A 16,078-nucleotide genomic window follows, 5' to 3' on the forward strand; every position below is an offset into this window, starting at 1 on the left:
TGCATGTGCGAGAAAGCAACTCGTGAGGAGGTGCCAACTTGAACAACTCATATTACTGTTCAGACACAACATCCCTAACAACAGATGCTCCAGTGCCCAAGCGCTTATAAAGCTCGCTGATTAGCTTGTCTATTTTGGCTCAGTTAGCTCCTCCTAGTCACGTCACCAAGACAAGCTTTCTCCACTCCCTTTTTGCATGACAATCTCAACCGCAGGAGTGAACTTCCTCTTGGCCACACTCTTGACCAGGACTTTCTTCGAGCTCCCCCTAGGCTTGACCGTTTTCTTTCCTAAGCCTTCCAATTGCTTGGTCATCTTTTTCTTTCCCGAGCGTTTCAATTACTCGATCATCTTCTTCTTCCCCAAGCCCTCCATTGGCTTGGTAGTTTTCTTTAACGAGCTTTTTTGGAGCTCGGGTGTGTCTTTCTTGGCAACTGCTTTAGAAGCAATTACGGGCTTTTTAGAACATAGGGCCCCCTCAAGCTCACCACTAGTTCGCTTGGGGGCCGGTTGCAAGGAACCTGCCCCAAACACTCCGACAAGATCTACAGGCCGCTTTTTTGCCTAGGTTATCGGCTGATCTTGATAGCTCTATGAGCTACCATCTTCTTCTTTAGATTCTTAGGCTTGCCAATCCATATATCTACAAAAGCAGCAGAGCTATTAGCGACCTAGTACAAGAAAGCCGTAAAAGACGAGCTTTTAAACACTTACCTTTCTAAAAAATGGGATAAAATTTGGCAGAGTCTTCACAAAAGTCATACGCTTGCAAGTGAGAAAGCGTAATGAGCTAGGTGACATTGCACTCACTAGCGGGAAGCTCACTAAAATGTCAGAGCTGCTCTTGACTCTCTGGGTTGGCAAAATTAAAAAGTACAAGAAAGCCATAAAAGACAAGCTTTTGAACACTTACCTTTCTAAAAAAAGGGATAAAATTTGGCAGAGTCTTCACAAAAGTCGTACGCTTGCAAGTGAGAAAGCGTAATGAGCTAGGTGACATTGCACTCACTAGCGGGAAGCTCACTAAAATGTCAGAGCCGCTCTTGACGCTCTGGGTTGACAAAATTATGGTCGACGTTCACTGCAAAGTGAAAATATAATGCTGGTTTAGCTCGGTGACCAGAACACTTACTAGCATCTGAGGTGAAGGTGCCTTCTCCCCGGCTTGGTAAAAGAAATACAAGGAGTCCCAATTTCCCAACTTTTTTGGGACTCCGACTAGACCATTCAGGGGCACCTTCCTCGCCTTAGAGAGATAGTACGTCTGGTCTTGACTCTTTTTTTAATCTATACAAATGGACAAGCTCGTCTACCAATAGCTCACCTATGTCAACTATTTGGTAAGCTATATATAGTCCTACTATAATTATTTATGAATTCCTTGTGAGTTAGAGGGGAGCAATGCCGAATCTTCTCAACACATCGATAATGAAGAAGTGAGGTAAGGCGGACATACCACACTTTAGAAGGATTTTAAAGATTGCCACCTAAGTCATGGGAAGGATCTTTTTGCGAGACATTTCCCGGAGCCATCAACGGGAGTTAGGTCACATAAATTTCCTTTATGTAACCAAGGTCCTCTAAACTAATTGAGGAGCTTGGTTCCTTCCTAAACCTAGGGACTGGTAGGAGCCTCTCGACAAAAACCACATTTGAAGAGCTCACAACATCACTGTCCGAGCTCCTCACAATGATTTCCTTGGAAACCTCTTCTAAGATCCTTTCCCTGCGAATAGCTGAGGTTGTCGGGGAACTTGCCTTGAATAGACGCTTAATGCTGTGATCACTAGATGAAGACATCGTATAAGCTCATCTCTAGATACTTGAAACAGAAGGGACTAAGTGTTAGAGCTCAGACTACAGGTGACCTATGCACACTTACCTTCAATTCAGGCATCTAAAGAAGCTCGCATCAACATAGAGATGCAAGCGAGCTATCAAGATTCAAACAACCACCCATCCAAACACTCCTAAGACCCTAGTTACTGGGCCTACAAAACCCTAAAAAAAAAAAAAAGACAAAAAAAAAGATAACCTAAAAAAAAAAAAAAATAAAAAAAAAAACAAGAATGAAGATGAGAACCCTTATTGGAATATGAGATGTAATGATAACTCACTGGAAAGTCATCGTAAATCTAAAGAGCAACGATTGAGAAGAGAAAGCAAATGACTTTGGGGTGTAGAAAAATTCTTGCAACTATATAATTCTGGCAAAAAAGTCTGCTTTTATAGTGATGAGCGGGGAGACGAAAAGGCAAGATTCAACCTAAGCCATCGATCTACGATGAATCTTAACCCTCAATTTGGTGAGAAATCTTGACCACTTAATGGCTTCACATGTCAGTCATCCACAAAGGGTGATCAACTGTTAGAGTACTACAATCATAATCGTTATCCCACGTTGCCTCAACTCCGTGCATGGACAGCTATAGTTGCCCACGTGTGACAAAAAGTAATTGCAAAAGCCAACCGCGTTTAATGCAACATGACCACGTGGAAATTACTTGTGTGTCCCTCATTTCAAATTCCAAATGCATCAAGAATACAGCAGCAAAAGCCAAGTGTTCATGTTGATTGAAACTAAGGCCGATTCATGAAGATCGGCCAAGTCTGTCAACATGTGACTTAAGAAGTTCGAGCTACATGTCAAAGCGGTCAATTAGTCTTCAAAGCTTGAAACAAGCACTAAACACTAGGGGACAGAGATGTTGTGTGTGAATTTTCCATTAAGCTTAGAGAAGTCAAAAGCTCACGAGAATATAGTTCAACTCAGCATTGGTCTGACCCAACATAAGCTCGTCGAGAGGGATAGCTAGACTCAACACAAGCTAGTCTCGATCAACTATAGTAGTTGCTCAACAAACCAGGGATAAGAGCAAATATCAGATATTTCGGACAAGATAAGAGTAACATTGATGACAACACGATCTTAGGGCTTAATCACATAAATATTGGAGTTGTAATTTGAATTTGATTGCAATCACGATATTCTCTCTCTTTCTTTTATCTCAAACTTGTATATAAACCCCCTCAAATGATAAGAAAGGGGTTAGCAAATTTGTTTAGGCATATTATACTTGTGATTGTAAGCCCTCCAAAGCAATAAGATAACAGTAGACATAGGCTCAAGTTCTAACTTGCCGAGCCACTTTAATCCTTTTGTGTTATTTATTTTACCGTATAAGATATTCCATTGCCGGTTTTCACTAAATCATGCACACATTAGTTTCGATTTCGTTAAGGTTAATCAGTTCTCTAAAGTTGGTGCGATTTTCATATCAACAATGATATTCAATGTTGATATTCAATATAATATTTTAAAAATTAGTCAATTAGTTCAATACAAATTAAGCACTTGCAAAAAAAAAAACTAAAAAAAAAAAAAAAAAAAAAAAAAATAGCACGAAAGAAAAGTAACATCCAATCCCAATGAAATATATATTCAAAAATTAACTAAATGTACATTTAAAAACTATAGAATTGGAATCAAAGTCATATGATTCTTATATTGAATTGATATACACAGTAGGTATTTATAGGATTTACAAGAAAATTAAGTAAGGAAAGAAATAATTAGTAAACTAATCAATCTCTAAAAATCCTACAGTTGATCCTATAATAATAACAAAGATCCTCCAACTAGTAAAAATAAATTGTCAACAGTTACTCTAATCTAATTATAGACAACAAATATCCTGACTTTGACATTTTCCAACACTCCCCCTCAAAGTGGTTTGAAGATATCTTCCAAAGACAGTTTGCTAATTAAAATTACAAACTGCTTCTTTGATAGTCCCTTTGTGAGTATGTCCGCAACTTGTTCACCAGTAGGAATGTAAGTCATGCAAATCTGTCCACTCTCCACCTTTTCTTTTATAAAGTGTCTATCAACCTCAATATGCTTCGTTCTATCATGAAGTACTGGGTTGTGGGCAATAGAAATAGCAACCTTGTTGTCACAGTACACCTTCATAGGTAATGGATTAGAGATCTTCAATTCTTCTAGTATTCTCTTAATCCACAATACTTCACAAATTCCATGAGCAGCAGCCTTAAATTCAGCCTCCGCACTACTTCTAGGTACCACATTTTACTTTTTGTTGTGCCAAGTAACCAAGTTTCCCCCAATGAAGCTACAATATCTAGAGGTTGATTTTATGTTCGTTACACTCCCAACCTAGTCTGCATTAGTATATACTTCCACTTGAAGATGTCCATGGTTCTTAAACAATAGACCTTTACCTGGAGTTCCCTTTAAATATCTCATAATCCTGTAAACAACATTAAAATGCTCTGGTCCAGGAGAATGCATGAATTGACTTACCAAACTGATTGCAAAAGCTATATCGAGGTGTGTATGTAAGAGATATATCAGTTTTCCAACCAGTCTTTGATACTGGTCTCTATTGATAACTTCTTCAGGCTTGGCAAGTTGTAGCTTTACATTAGAATCTATAGGTGTCCCAGCAACTTTACATTTAATGGTAAACACCCAATTGCACCCCACAGTCCTTTTTCCTTTTGGTAAGTCAACAACCTCCCAAGTATCATTATTACGAAGAGCTTTTAACTCCTCTAGAACTGCTAATTTCCAATCCGGATGATCAAGGGCTTCCTGGACATTTCTTGGAACAAACAAGTGAGAGATATTGGAGGTAAAAGCTTTATGGCTTTCTGAAAGTCTATGATAAGAAAGATATTTAGCAAAAGGGTGTTTGGTACATGTTCTGACTCCTTTCCTAAGAGCTATAGGAACATTAAGATCTGAAGATTCATTATCAGGAATTGTAACAGAGGAAGAATTACCTAGATTTTCAGGATGATCAATTGTTGGAGGCAATGATTGATCATGCTCGGGAATTGTGAGCTAATCCTTACTATTTCAATGTAACCTACGTCTGGAATAAACAAGAAGCTCAGAAGAAAGATCATCCTGTAGTATTTCTCCCCCTACTTGTGGTACATCTATGCCTAGATCTAGAGAATTAGGATTTCCTTCTTTTTCATTAATTAAAACCTCTTTTTCTTTCTCATAAGAGTTTTTTTCAAAAACTTCAAAGATAGGCATAGGTGTGGTAGTTTGCCAAAACTGATCTTCATTGCTTTTCTCCCCCTGAAGATTATTTTGGTAAAAAGCTTGATTTTCAATAAACACCACATCCATGCTTATATGAGGTTTCTTTGTTCTAGGATTAAAGCACTTATACCCTTTTTTATTTGGAGCATACCCAAGAAAAATACATTTTTCTGCTCTTAGATCAAGTTTACTTCTAAGGGAGTTAGGAATGTGAACAAAAGTAGTGCAATACAGCGTCTGAAAGTAATCTATTTTCAGGAAACATATATTTCAAAAATTGACAGAGGAGTGTTATACTACAAAACACGGGTAGGCATCCAATTAATCAAGTAACATGCAGTTAATACAGCGTCCCTCCATAAAAATTTTGGAACATGCATAAAAAACATTAAAGCTCTTCCAACCTCTAATAAATGTCGATTTTTTCTTTCAACAATGCCATTTTGTTGTGGTGTATCACGACAAGCCAATTGATGTTGAATACCCTTTTCTTTCAAAAAATTTCCCAAATATGTGTTAAAATATTCTATACCATTATCAGTTCGAAATATACAAATTTTTGTTTGGAACTGAATTTCAATCATACTATAAAAGTCTTTGAACAATTTTCCAACTTCAAATTTTTCATTCATCAAATAAACCCAACATAGATGAGTATGATCATCTATAAAAGTCACAAACCATTTTTTCCCAGATAAAGTAGTGATTTTTGACGGACCCCAAACATCACTATGAATTAAATAAAAAGGCTTTGATGCACGATATGGTTTTGACTTATAAGAAATTCAATGACTTTTAGATAAGTGACAAGTTTCACAATCAAACGAAGTATAATCAAAACTCTTAAACAAATCAGGAAATAAATGTTTTAAATAAGCAAAACTAGGATATCCTAGTCTAAGGTGCCAAAGCATTATTTGCTCATGCACAGGGATTGAACTGATTCTACCACTCAAACCTTGAGCTTGTTTATTGTTGAAGTTGTTATCATTAAAATAGTATAGGCCATCAATCATCCTAGCACTGCCAATCATCGTCCCTGACTTTTGGTCTTGAAATTCACAATGGGAATCAAAGAATGTGACATGACAATTAGAATCTTGTGTAATCTACTCACACACAAAAGATTACAGGAGAGTTTAGGAACATGAAGAACATATTTTAGTTCAATTGTTTCTGAAATTTTTATTGAGCCTTTTCCAGCAATGGATGAAAAGCTTCCATCTGCAATCCTAAATTTATTATTACCAGGACAAGGTGAATATGATTTAAACAAATGATGAATACTAGTCATGTGATCGAATGCACATAAATCAATGATCCATGGTGCAAAGGCATAAACACTAGAGTTAACATTAGGAATTCTACCTGATTGGGGCAACAGATCCAAGAGGGATACCTGATGATGGATTGGATTTTAGTAGTTGAAGAAGTTGATCAAACTGCTCCTTGCTCAAATCATTAGTTTCGGCTGCATTGGCTTTGGAAGTTATGTGACTACTTTTATCTCCAGGTCTGTTGCCCTTCCCATTTGCTGGTTTTCCATGGAGCTTCCAACAATTTTCTCTAGTGTGACGTGCTTTGTTGCAGTAGTCACACCATACTTGTGGTTTCTCATAAAGCCTTTGCTAGTTTTGGTTGTTGTATTGTGACCAGTTTGTAGCAAATGCAGAATTTTCAGCATTGTTGATAGTAACCAAGGAAAAGTTCTCAGTAGATCCTGATCTTGTAGTTTCCTTCTTACCCAGCATAACGCTTCGACGACTTTCCTCCCTTCTTACTTCCGAGAAGACTTCTCCAATGGAAGGAAGAGGTTGTCTACCAAGGATTCTTCCTCTAACCTCATCAAACTCAACGTTCAGTCCAACCAAGAATTTAAAAATTCTTGCACTCTCCACAGTTTTCTTGTGGTGATTCCAATCATCTGAATTCTTCCACTCATAATTGTTAAACAGATCCAGATCTCGCCAAAGGCCCTTGAGGGCATTAAAGTACTTAGACATGCTACCTTCTCCTTGTTAGATTTCTCCCACCTTTTGTTGTAACTCATAAATTTGAGATTAGTTTCCAAGATCAGAATACATCTCAACAAAACTATCCCAAAGTTCTTTTGTAGTGGGGTAGCACATATAATTGGAACTGATGTCCTCATCCATAGAGTTCACCAGCCATGACATAATCATGGAATTTTATGCATCCCATGTAGCGTATGATGGATCTGTCTTCTCAGGTTCTTTGATTTCACCAGTCAAGTACCCGATCTTGCCTCTCCCTCGAATATACATACGTACAGATTGGGACCAACGAATAAAGTTTCCTTCTTTGAGTCGAATAGTCATAACTTGGACGGAATGGGACTCGGTATGGGTAATCTTGGTTTCATTGTTTTTTGTGGTTACAACAGGGGGAGACACAGATGAAATCTCAAACATAGTGAAGAATTTTTTCTAACAATTTTATTCCTAGAAAAAAGCCTTGCTCTGATACCATAAAGACTATAGAATTGGAATCGAAGTCATATGATTCTTATACTGAATTGATATAAATAGTAGGTATTTATAGGATTTACAGGAAAATTAAGTAAGGAAAGAAATAATTAGTAAACTAATCAATCTCTAAAAATCCTACAATTGATCCTATACTAGTAGCAAAGATCCTACAGCTAGCAAAAATAAATTGTCAACAGCTACTCTAATCTAATTATAGACAACAAATATTCTGACTTTGATATTTTATAACAATTTTCATATCATAATTTTATTCATACATTTCAATGAGTTTTTCTTTTACTATCTAGAATTATCACTAAAGAATTATACAAAATCAATGTATTTAAAAAAAAAAAAAAAAAAAGGTTTGAAATAATCCTCCATTTGGGGAAAATTCCCCGCCAAGAGCTGGGAAGAATTTTCCCACGAGGATTAATGCCCGCAAATCCCTAACCTCCGAGGCAGGGCAAGGGAGGGATAGGATGGGGATTCCCCGACCTCCCTATCCTAGGGATGAGGTGGGGACGGGTGATCCCCCAACCAACCTCGATTAGCCTTGCGCCTATCCTTACTGTAGCATCTATACTTTTGTTTTTCTCTTTCTCTTCGTCACTTTCTTCTTTCTTCTATCACTTTCCCCTCTCTTTTGTAACTTTCTTCTCTCCTCTCCTCTTTCTTTTTCCTTCCTCTTTTCTTTTTCTCCCCTTCTTTCTCTTTGTATTCTCTTCTGGCCCTAATTTATTTTTTATTGAATCTAAAATTTATTCTGGTAGAATTCTCAGCTAGGATTTATGAAAGGATTATGGGTTCGATTTATTTTGTATTACTAAAGTTTATTTTGAAAAAAATTGAAGCTTGGATTGAAAAAATGTATTGGATTTTTGGGATTTGAATTATATGTGATTTAATCGGTTTGTTGTTTGATATTAGAGTTGAAAATGCAGATAGAGAAGTATTTTAAAAATGAAGAAACAAAATTGAAGAATAGGATTTAAGGATTTTAATTTTAGGAATTGGAGATTGAAATTGAAGATGAAGAAATGAATTGCGTTGGAGGTTGAATCCATCTAATGTCATCGAATTGAGATTTGAAAAAATGAAAAGGGATTGGGGATTTTTTTTATGCAGTAACCTGGTTTTGTCCCAAAACCGGTTGAACTGAAGGTTAGCTACAGTAACCCCGATCCAACTACAAGTCATACCAAGTGACTTGCATATTCCGAGATTTATCCCTTTAAAACCCGGCCCAAGCTTCGATTCCCGATTAAACGAAGTCACCCGGGCCGAATTTTAAAACACTGATTTAGAGAATAAGTCTAACCTTGTGTCTTACCGTTTGAAGATATCTCTGTTTGTACCATTTAAAGGAAGGAAATATCTAAAAAAATCGATCTATTCTAAGATATAACTCTCTTTTAGAAGTACTACATAATTGAAAAATAGCTAGGGAGAGTGTTAGATATCTTTAATGGTGCTCGTTATTTTAAAGAGCATCTTTCGTATAAATAAAAAAACATCTTCATTGATTTTTAAATATAAAGAACAACGTTTTTATTTAAATCCAATAGACAATTAAATTTTAGTAGAGAGAATATGTTTTTTCAAGAAAGAAACTTAATAGGAGAGATCAATCATAAATAAAATACATAGAAACTTTGAATTTATTATTTAAAATTAGGATAGAGAGTGAAATTTGACTCTCTAAATGTGGAGAGTCAAACTCACTCTTTAATTTATATTTAAAGAAACAAGAGTCTATTAGACTCTTGTTTCTATAGATAAACTCTTTATAATAAAGAGTTTGGGTCATATAAAGAGTCGTTTGGAGATGCTCTTAAAGCATCTCTAATAGTGCTCTTTATTTTAAAGAGCATCTTTCATATAAATAAAGAACATCTTCATTAATTTCTAAATATAAAAAACAAAATTTTTATTCAAATCCAATGAACTCTTTAAAGTTAATGAAGATGTTTTTTATTTTCAAAAAAGAGACTTAATATGAGAGAGAATTAATAAATAAAATGCATAAAACTTGTAGTTTATTAATTAAAATTAGGATAGAGAGTAAATTTGACTCTGTAGATGTGAAAAGTCAAACTCACTCTTTAATGTATATTTAATAAAGAGTGTATTGACTTTTGTTTTTATAGATACACTATTCATAATAAAAAGTTCAAGTCATATAAAGAGTCTTTTGGAGATGCTCTTAGATTAGTTAAAACAATATTGTTATTGGAAGATTAAAAGCCAATTTGTAGAATTAATGCTTCCTTGATATGGCTAACATATGCATGTATGATACATGAATCCAAAATTGCTTGATATATTGTCTTGTTATACCAAAATATAAGAATATATAAACTTTTTGAGTTGACAAAGTTATAAGGTAGTTAAATGAATAGACTAGTCCACATGGAGTACACGTTTGATATATATGTTTAGCTAGCAATTGTATCATTCAAATTATAATACCGTTTGATTTATAATCCAAACATCTAGACTTAAGGGTAATACTACACTTACAACCCAATTTTACAATTTTTCTCTCACAATCACGACGTAATAGCTTGCAACTGATCAGTTCATAATTGGAGAGGCGAGACCCATTGCAAACTGACCAATTGTAAGTTGTCATGTCAGGATTGTAAGAGAAAGTTTGTAAGATTTGGTTATGAGTCAATCTTTATTGTTCAAGTTAATGAATTATATCTCCTTAGAATTTTGACTAAATAATAAAATTCACCCTAAGCTTTATGAAACAACCTCTGTTTTAAAACCCAAATCAGACCGACCGGTCCAACCGATTCGATCGGGACCCGACCTTAACTTTGGTTCAAGTTAACATAAAAACTGGAAATAACATACAACCCGCTTTGAACCAGTTATAGACCGGTGGAATAGTACAAAATCGTCGGTTTGGCCGGTTTGGAGCTTAAACCGGTTCACTATTTTAGGATTAATCTGATCCCTAATTCCTAAACCAGATTTGCAGCACCGTTTCATTCTTCATTTCATTGAGCTAGCAAGCATTCTCCATTTCATTTCAATACCATTTTCATCTCTAAATACCAAATTGTATCTTTCATTTTCATCTTTTATTCTTCTTCACTTACTCTAAAATCTACCATGCAAAGAAGTAAGGGGAGGGAAAGGAAGAAGAAAGAGAAGAGGAGACGAAGAGAAAGAGTAAGCAAAAAGAATAGAGGAAGAAAAAGAAGAGGAGACGAAGAAGAAGAGAGGAAAAAAGAAGATTAGAAGAAATAAAAGAGGAGACGCGAAGAAGGAAGGAAGAAGAAAGAGAAGAGGAGACGAAGAGAAAGAGTAAGCAAAAAGAATAGAGGAAGAAAAAGAAGAGGAGACGAAGAAGAAGAGAGGAAAAAAGAAGATTAGAAGAAATAAAAGAGGAGACGCGAAGAAGGAAGGAAGAAGAAAGAGAAGAGAAAAAAAAGTTATAGGAGAAAGAGGGGAAAGGGATAGAAGAAACAAGAAAGTGACGGGTACAAAAGAAATTGATGGGGAGAAAGAAAAAAAAAAGAAACATGAAAGTAATGAAAAGAGAGAGAAAAAGAAGAAAGATGAAAGTGATGGAGAGAGAAAAAAATAATTAATAATAAAAGTTGCTGGCTATTTCAAACTTATAAGGACTCATACGTAAATTTTAGAGGTGTATTTACAGACTTTTAAACTTATAAGGACTGATAAATTATTCAAAGATGTATCTCTTATATACTGGTCAACTCGGGAACCGATCCCTTGACCTGGTCAAAAAGCGGTCTGGTTTTTAAAACAATGGAAATAACATAAATTCATTAACTATTAAGTCTTAGGTGTTAAAATTATTGACAAGAAAGCAATTCGATAAATAGTTATAAACTCATAATAGTGTAAAATGTAATTACTTACGATAGAGAGGTTTTTGTTATTTAAGAAACCTCGTCAGGATTTGTATTATTACATTCTTCTAACAGATCGATGTCTTTTAACTCATATTTCAACAAACTTCAATGAGGCTACCCTTAACAACAAAACTTCTTTCTTTAATTAATTCTAGAAAACAAGCAAGCCAAAAAAATCATAATGAAAGAATGCACTGCTCTATTATTTATAGAAAAGAGTTTTGACATTTTGAAAAAAGAAAAAACTCCAGAAATTATACAACATTAACTAAGGACTAGTGATAACTTCACAATCCTATCTACTACTTCCTACAAAATTGCAACCTACAGAAGATCAAATTTGCCAAATCTTGTACAAATCATAAGTAACTAACCGCTGCCATAAATAATTTAAGTCTAAAGTTCATTTAACTTTAGAAGATCAAGTGCTGAACAGGCATCCCATACTACTTTTCAACTAGATACCAAAGTAGTACCTCCAAAGTTTAGCATTCAAGCAGTTGCTTGGACTTGGACTGGCCCATCAGATCTAAAACCTAGCCCATGACCATGACCGCTTCCCCTTCCACGACCACGCCCTGCAACATTACATGGATAAATATTTGAGTAAAGTGCTAAACAAGTGAATGGCATTATATTCGCAGCAAAATTGACCATGCCAACGAAAACAATGAGAAAAGGGAAGGCAATATAACATATTCGTTGTATAAACAATAATAAAGTGCATGAGCAAACCCACAGAATCTTAGTTATTGCAAACAAATCACAGCAGGAAACAGTTTGTCAACATGGTTATGATTTATTGGTACCAGGCGAACAGGTAATCACTGCTTAACATAGTTACTCATTTGATATAAAACTTTTAGCAGTGTCTGAAGCATATCTTTTAAAAGAGAAAAACCAGCTTAAATCGAGAGATGTTTCAGAGAACTATTTTCACTTTGGATAAAACAACAGGAAAGAATATATTTATTGAACAGATTAGCACAACCAAAATCAGAGATGAAAGCAGGAGTCCTTTTTCATATTATTTTATACATAGGGCGTTTCTAAAAGTTGATTTAGTTTAACAGGGCATTTTGTATTGCAGGCAAACCATTAGATAATTAAAACTTTGAATCGGAAACCAAAGATAGTAATCACGAGTCCACTATATGCTTGTAGGTAGGTAACAATGTACATACTTATGCATGCAAGAGGGAAATACTTTTCCTATATATACATTTGACTGAACTAAAAAGATTGAAAATTTTAACAGTAGGAACATTATAATTACAAACTAATGACCACCCAAAGTCATTAAGAAAAGCTTAAAACATACAAGGGATTGGATTTGCATCAGCAAAATAGACAGAAATGAACCACACAAAAGATTTCGAAAGAGAATGAATTCATGTTGGCTGCACACTGTGTAACTGTTCTTTTAAAGATGTACAGTGGACTAAAAGGACAAGAGAAAGCTTTGTGAATAAAGATAGAAACTACCTCGTCCTTGAGGAGGGAAGGCTCCTGATCCACTATAACCATTGTTATATCCTGACTCATGCTGCATGTTTCCACCACCATACCACCTTCCGCGTCCACGGGAACTGCGTCCTCTGGCATAACCTCGACCTCGACCTCCATATCCACGTCCACCATCCCAATGTCCATTACTATACTCGGCTACACCATTGCCAGTACCTGCATAAACAGAAACACCAGAAGTTTTTGCTGTTTCACAACATGCTCATGTGAATTCAGTAGGGGATATGACATGGAACAGCCAGGGCAAATTTTATCCAGCCAGCATGGTAGAAGTAATAAAAAAATGAGGCCAATCTTAACACCACCAATATCTAAAAAACAAATACAATAATTTCAACATTGTGGCACCAAGAACCACTTAAAAATGTCTCCATGAAAAACCTAGTAAGTTAACAACCATACATATTCAGTAAGTAATATCTTTCTCTCTGTCATAGCTGAGAAATACCAACATTGTCATATTGATAATAACTCAAAACTTATGTATTTTATATTGCCCCTGTGAATAAGCTATTGTTGATCACAATAATATTGTAGCATTAAAAAGGACTATGCGCGTATACTGGGTCAATGGAAACAGTTAAAAACTTATCTCTACTCATGGAATTGCCCTTACCTCCGTTCTTTCCTTGACCTTGATCATGACGTACCCTGCCTCGCATGCCAGGTGCGGCTTCTAAATTGCATGAGAGAGAAGTATATATATTAACTTAGACTAACACATTAGAGTGAATAAATTGCACAATCAGAAAAAAAAAAAAAAAAAAAATTAAAAATTGCTCACCTCCATCATAATATTCAGTTAACGGCTTCACTTGATCAACTGGGATTGGTGATTGGTATCTGTCATCATGCAAACAAAAGTCCAATAAAATTAACATGCATCAAAGTTGTCAATAGAATACCTGCATAAGTAGTTAGACAATAAACAGTTTTGTAAATACATTATGTTTGTATGCATCACGGAACACAAGGGTCATTTCTCTAAAGCACGTCATAATGCGACAAGCAGTACCATCATAAGTGAAGACATGAAGATGAGAAGCAAAAACACAAAGAATGGATAACAAGAAAATTGTTTCAATTCCATCACAATACACAGAACCTAGTCTATATAAAGTCAATAAACCATCTTTTTCAAACATGGCATATGATGCAAATTACACAATGAGTGCGTTAGAAAAATTAATTGTTAACTGGACATTGCCAATTCTTCAAAGTTTGCATTACACCAGAGTTGTCATCATATTACCATATACATGGTAAAGGGTGTTTTTATAGAATCCTCAATGGCCGTAATGGAGAATACATGAATCTCACATTAACTTCCATTTATATCAACCTTGTTAGGGTGATCAGCAACTAGAAGTAACTAAACCCCACAAGAATGCACCAAATAACTAGTCAAGTATCTCTCCACAGCATCCTTGTGATTTAAAAGTGTACATATAAATATGAACGTATCCAGCTGACTAATCATGACTCATCTAATTTAAAGCATCTTTCAAAACCAAAGTTTTACTTGAGCCCAAAAGCTTCTTCAAAAATCCACCATGATTGCTAAAAAAATGACATGATGCTTCTATAACCATCTTTATTAGAGAACATCACACAAATATCTAAACTATTGATGACATCGAAATGGAACTCTAACAACTCTAGTATATCCAATAATCTAATAATTCTTTCTCATAAATCATTTCCATTGAATCAACCACTACAAAGCAACTACAATGGCTTCAATAGAAAAGAATGCACGAAAAACTAGCATATCATAAACACCAAAAACTCAAAATATCTAATTTCAGTTGTCATTACCCTAGGGAAGATGAATCCAGCTCCTTCTTAGACAAAATAATTGTGATAACTGAAACATGACGGGTAGTCTCTAATCTGCATAAACAAATCATCAATCAGCCAAATAATATCAACAAATTAATTAACACCAAGAGATATAGTTCTTACGGAAGAAGCCCTTCTTCTAGAGGCTCCCATGTGTCGGTTATGTCAATAGACCCAGTTGAAGTATTTTGGTGGAGACCAACAATCCTTCTCTGAAATAAGCAAAACGCATTCAACATGAATAAACATTGACACCCGATGCCACAAACTTAAATCGTAAATTATTCAACATTATAAATATGTATTGATTTTGGAGAAATGGCACAAATAAGGTTAAATAAATAGGCACCTTAAGCAACTCAGCAATCATCACAGTCTTGTTAATAGCTCTGCCAGTGGCTTTGAGGATAATCTCATTGGCACCTTTATCCTGATCAGGAACATCTCATAGAATCAATCTTAATAAATTAAAAAAGAAAAAGTACTCATATTTGGACAAAAAATACCTGCAGGAGAGAAATAGCATAAGAAATGTAATTCCTGAGTCTTCCCTGAGCCGTTATTCTCAACTCATTCTCACTTATAGCAGCCTCCGTCCTCGGCTTCTCCACTTTCTGGTACCGATCCATTTTCCTCTCTCTAAGCGAACACATTTCAATTAAATCTTCTTCTTTGTCAGCAAACAAGAAAAAAAATAATTTTTTTTTAACAATTCACGAATTAATTAATTAATTAATTAATCAACAAAAAATAGGTTATATTCAGAATTTCATATACGAAAAATCCGAAAATAAGCTAAATGGAAGAGAATGCGGAGTTGTCAAGGTTACCGTGAATCGAAACGGCGTCGTCTGGAGGAAGTTTTGATGGCTTGCTTTTAGTTTCAGTGAGGCTGAACTTGGAATGAAGGCGCCCTTTTAAGCGTTTTTATAGTGGCGGGGTTAGGGTTTACGATTGAGGGTCCCGAATTTTATGACCTCTGTACTGATTGAAGATTCCGTTGATGGCTTGCCACGTCAGTACTTGCTGTTACTTTCTCAATTATTTTTAGAGGGGGGATTTGTTAAAGTGACTTGCATATATATGTTTACCAATAATGTTACGGACATCGGGACTGTGCATAAAATTCTTACACCAAATTACGCGTCCCATGACTCACACCAGTCACATTTTACATTCACAAATATTTTGCCAATGAACGGCCATTCATCAACTATGGACGACCGTTCTTGTTTTTTGACGGGAGT

General features: G+C 35.4%; 2 protein-coding genes across 2 annotated transcripts; both read right to left on the reverse strand.

The window, feature by feature from the left end:
• Positions 1-11,701: 11,701 nt before the first annotated feature.
• Positions 11,702-14,134, reverse strand: LOC116144134 (protein argonaute 2-like). Its single transcript, XM_031429589.1, has 5 exons — positions 13,983-14,134; positions 13,774-13,832; positions 13,606-13,665; positions 12,948-13,145; positions 11,702-12,040 (listed from the first exon to the last, which is right to left on the reverse strand). The coding sequence occupies exons 1-5, from the start codon at positions 14,132-14,134 to the stop codon at positions 11,955-11,957; spliced, it is 555 nt and encodes a 184-aa protein (XP_031285449.1). The 3' UTR covers positions 11,702-11,954.
• A 669-nt stretch (positions 14,135-14,803) lies between these two features.
• LOC116144135 (ribonuclease P protein subunit p25-like protein) lies at positions 14,804-15,725 on the reverse strand. Its single transcript, XM_031429590.1, has 5 exons — positions 15,662-15,725; positions 15,338-15,501; positions 15,181-15,261; positions 14,955-15,043; positions 14,804-14,882 (listed from the first exon to the last, which is right to left on the reverse strand). The coding sequence occupies exons 2-5, from the start codon at positions 15,482-15,484 to the stop codon at positions 14,804-14,806; spliced, it is 396 nt and encodes a 131-aa protein (XP_031285450.1). The 5' UTR covers positions 15,485-15,501; positions 15,662-15,725.
• Between the last annotated feature and the right edge of the window lie 353 nt (positions 15,726-16,078).

Source organism: Pistacia vera, unplaced genomic scaffold, assembly GCF_008641045.1.
Source record: "Pistacia vera cultivar Batoury unplaced genomic scaffold, PisVer_v2 Contig439, whole genome shotgun sequence".
In the NCBI taxonomy this organism is placed as follows: domain Eukaryota; kingdom Viridiplantae; phylum Streptophyta; class Magnoliopsida; order Sapindales; family Anacardiaceae; genus Pistacia; species Pistacia vera.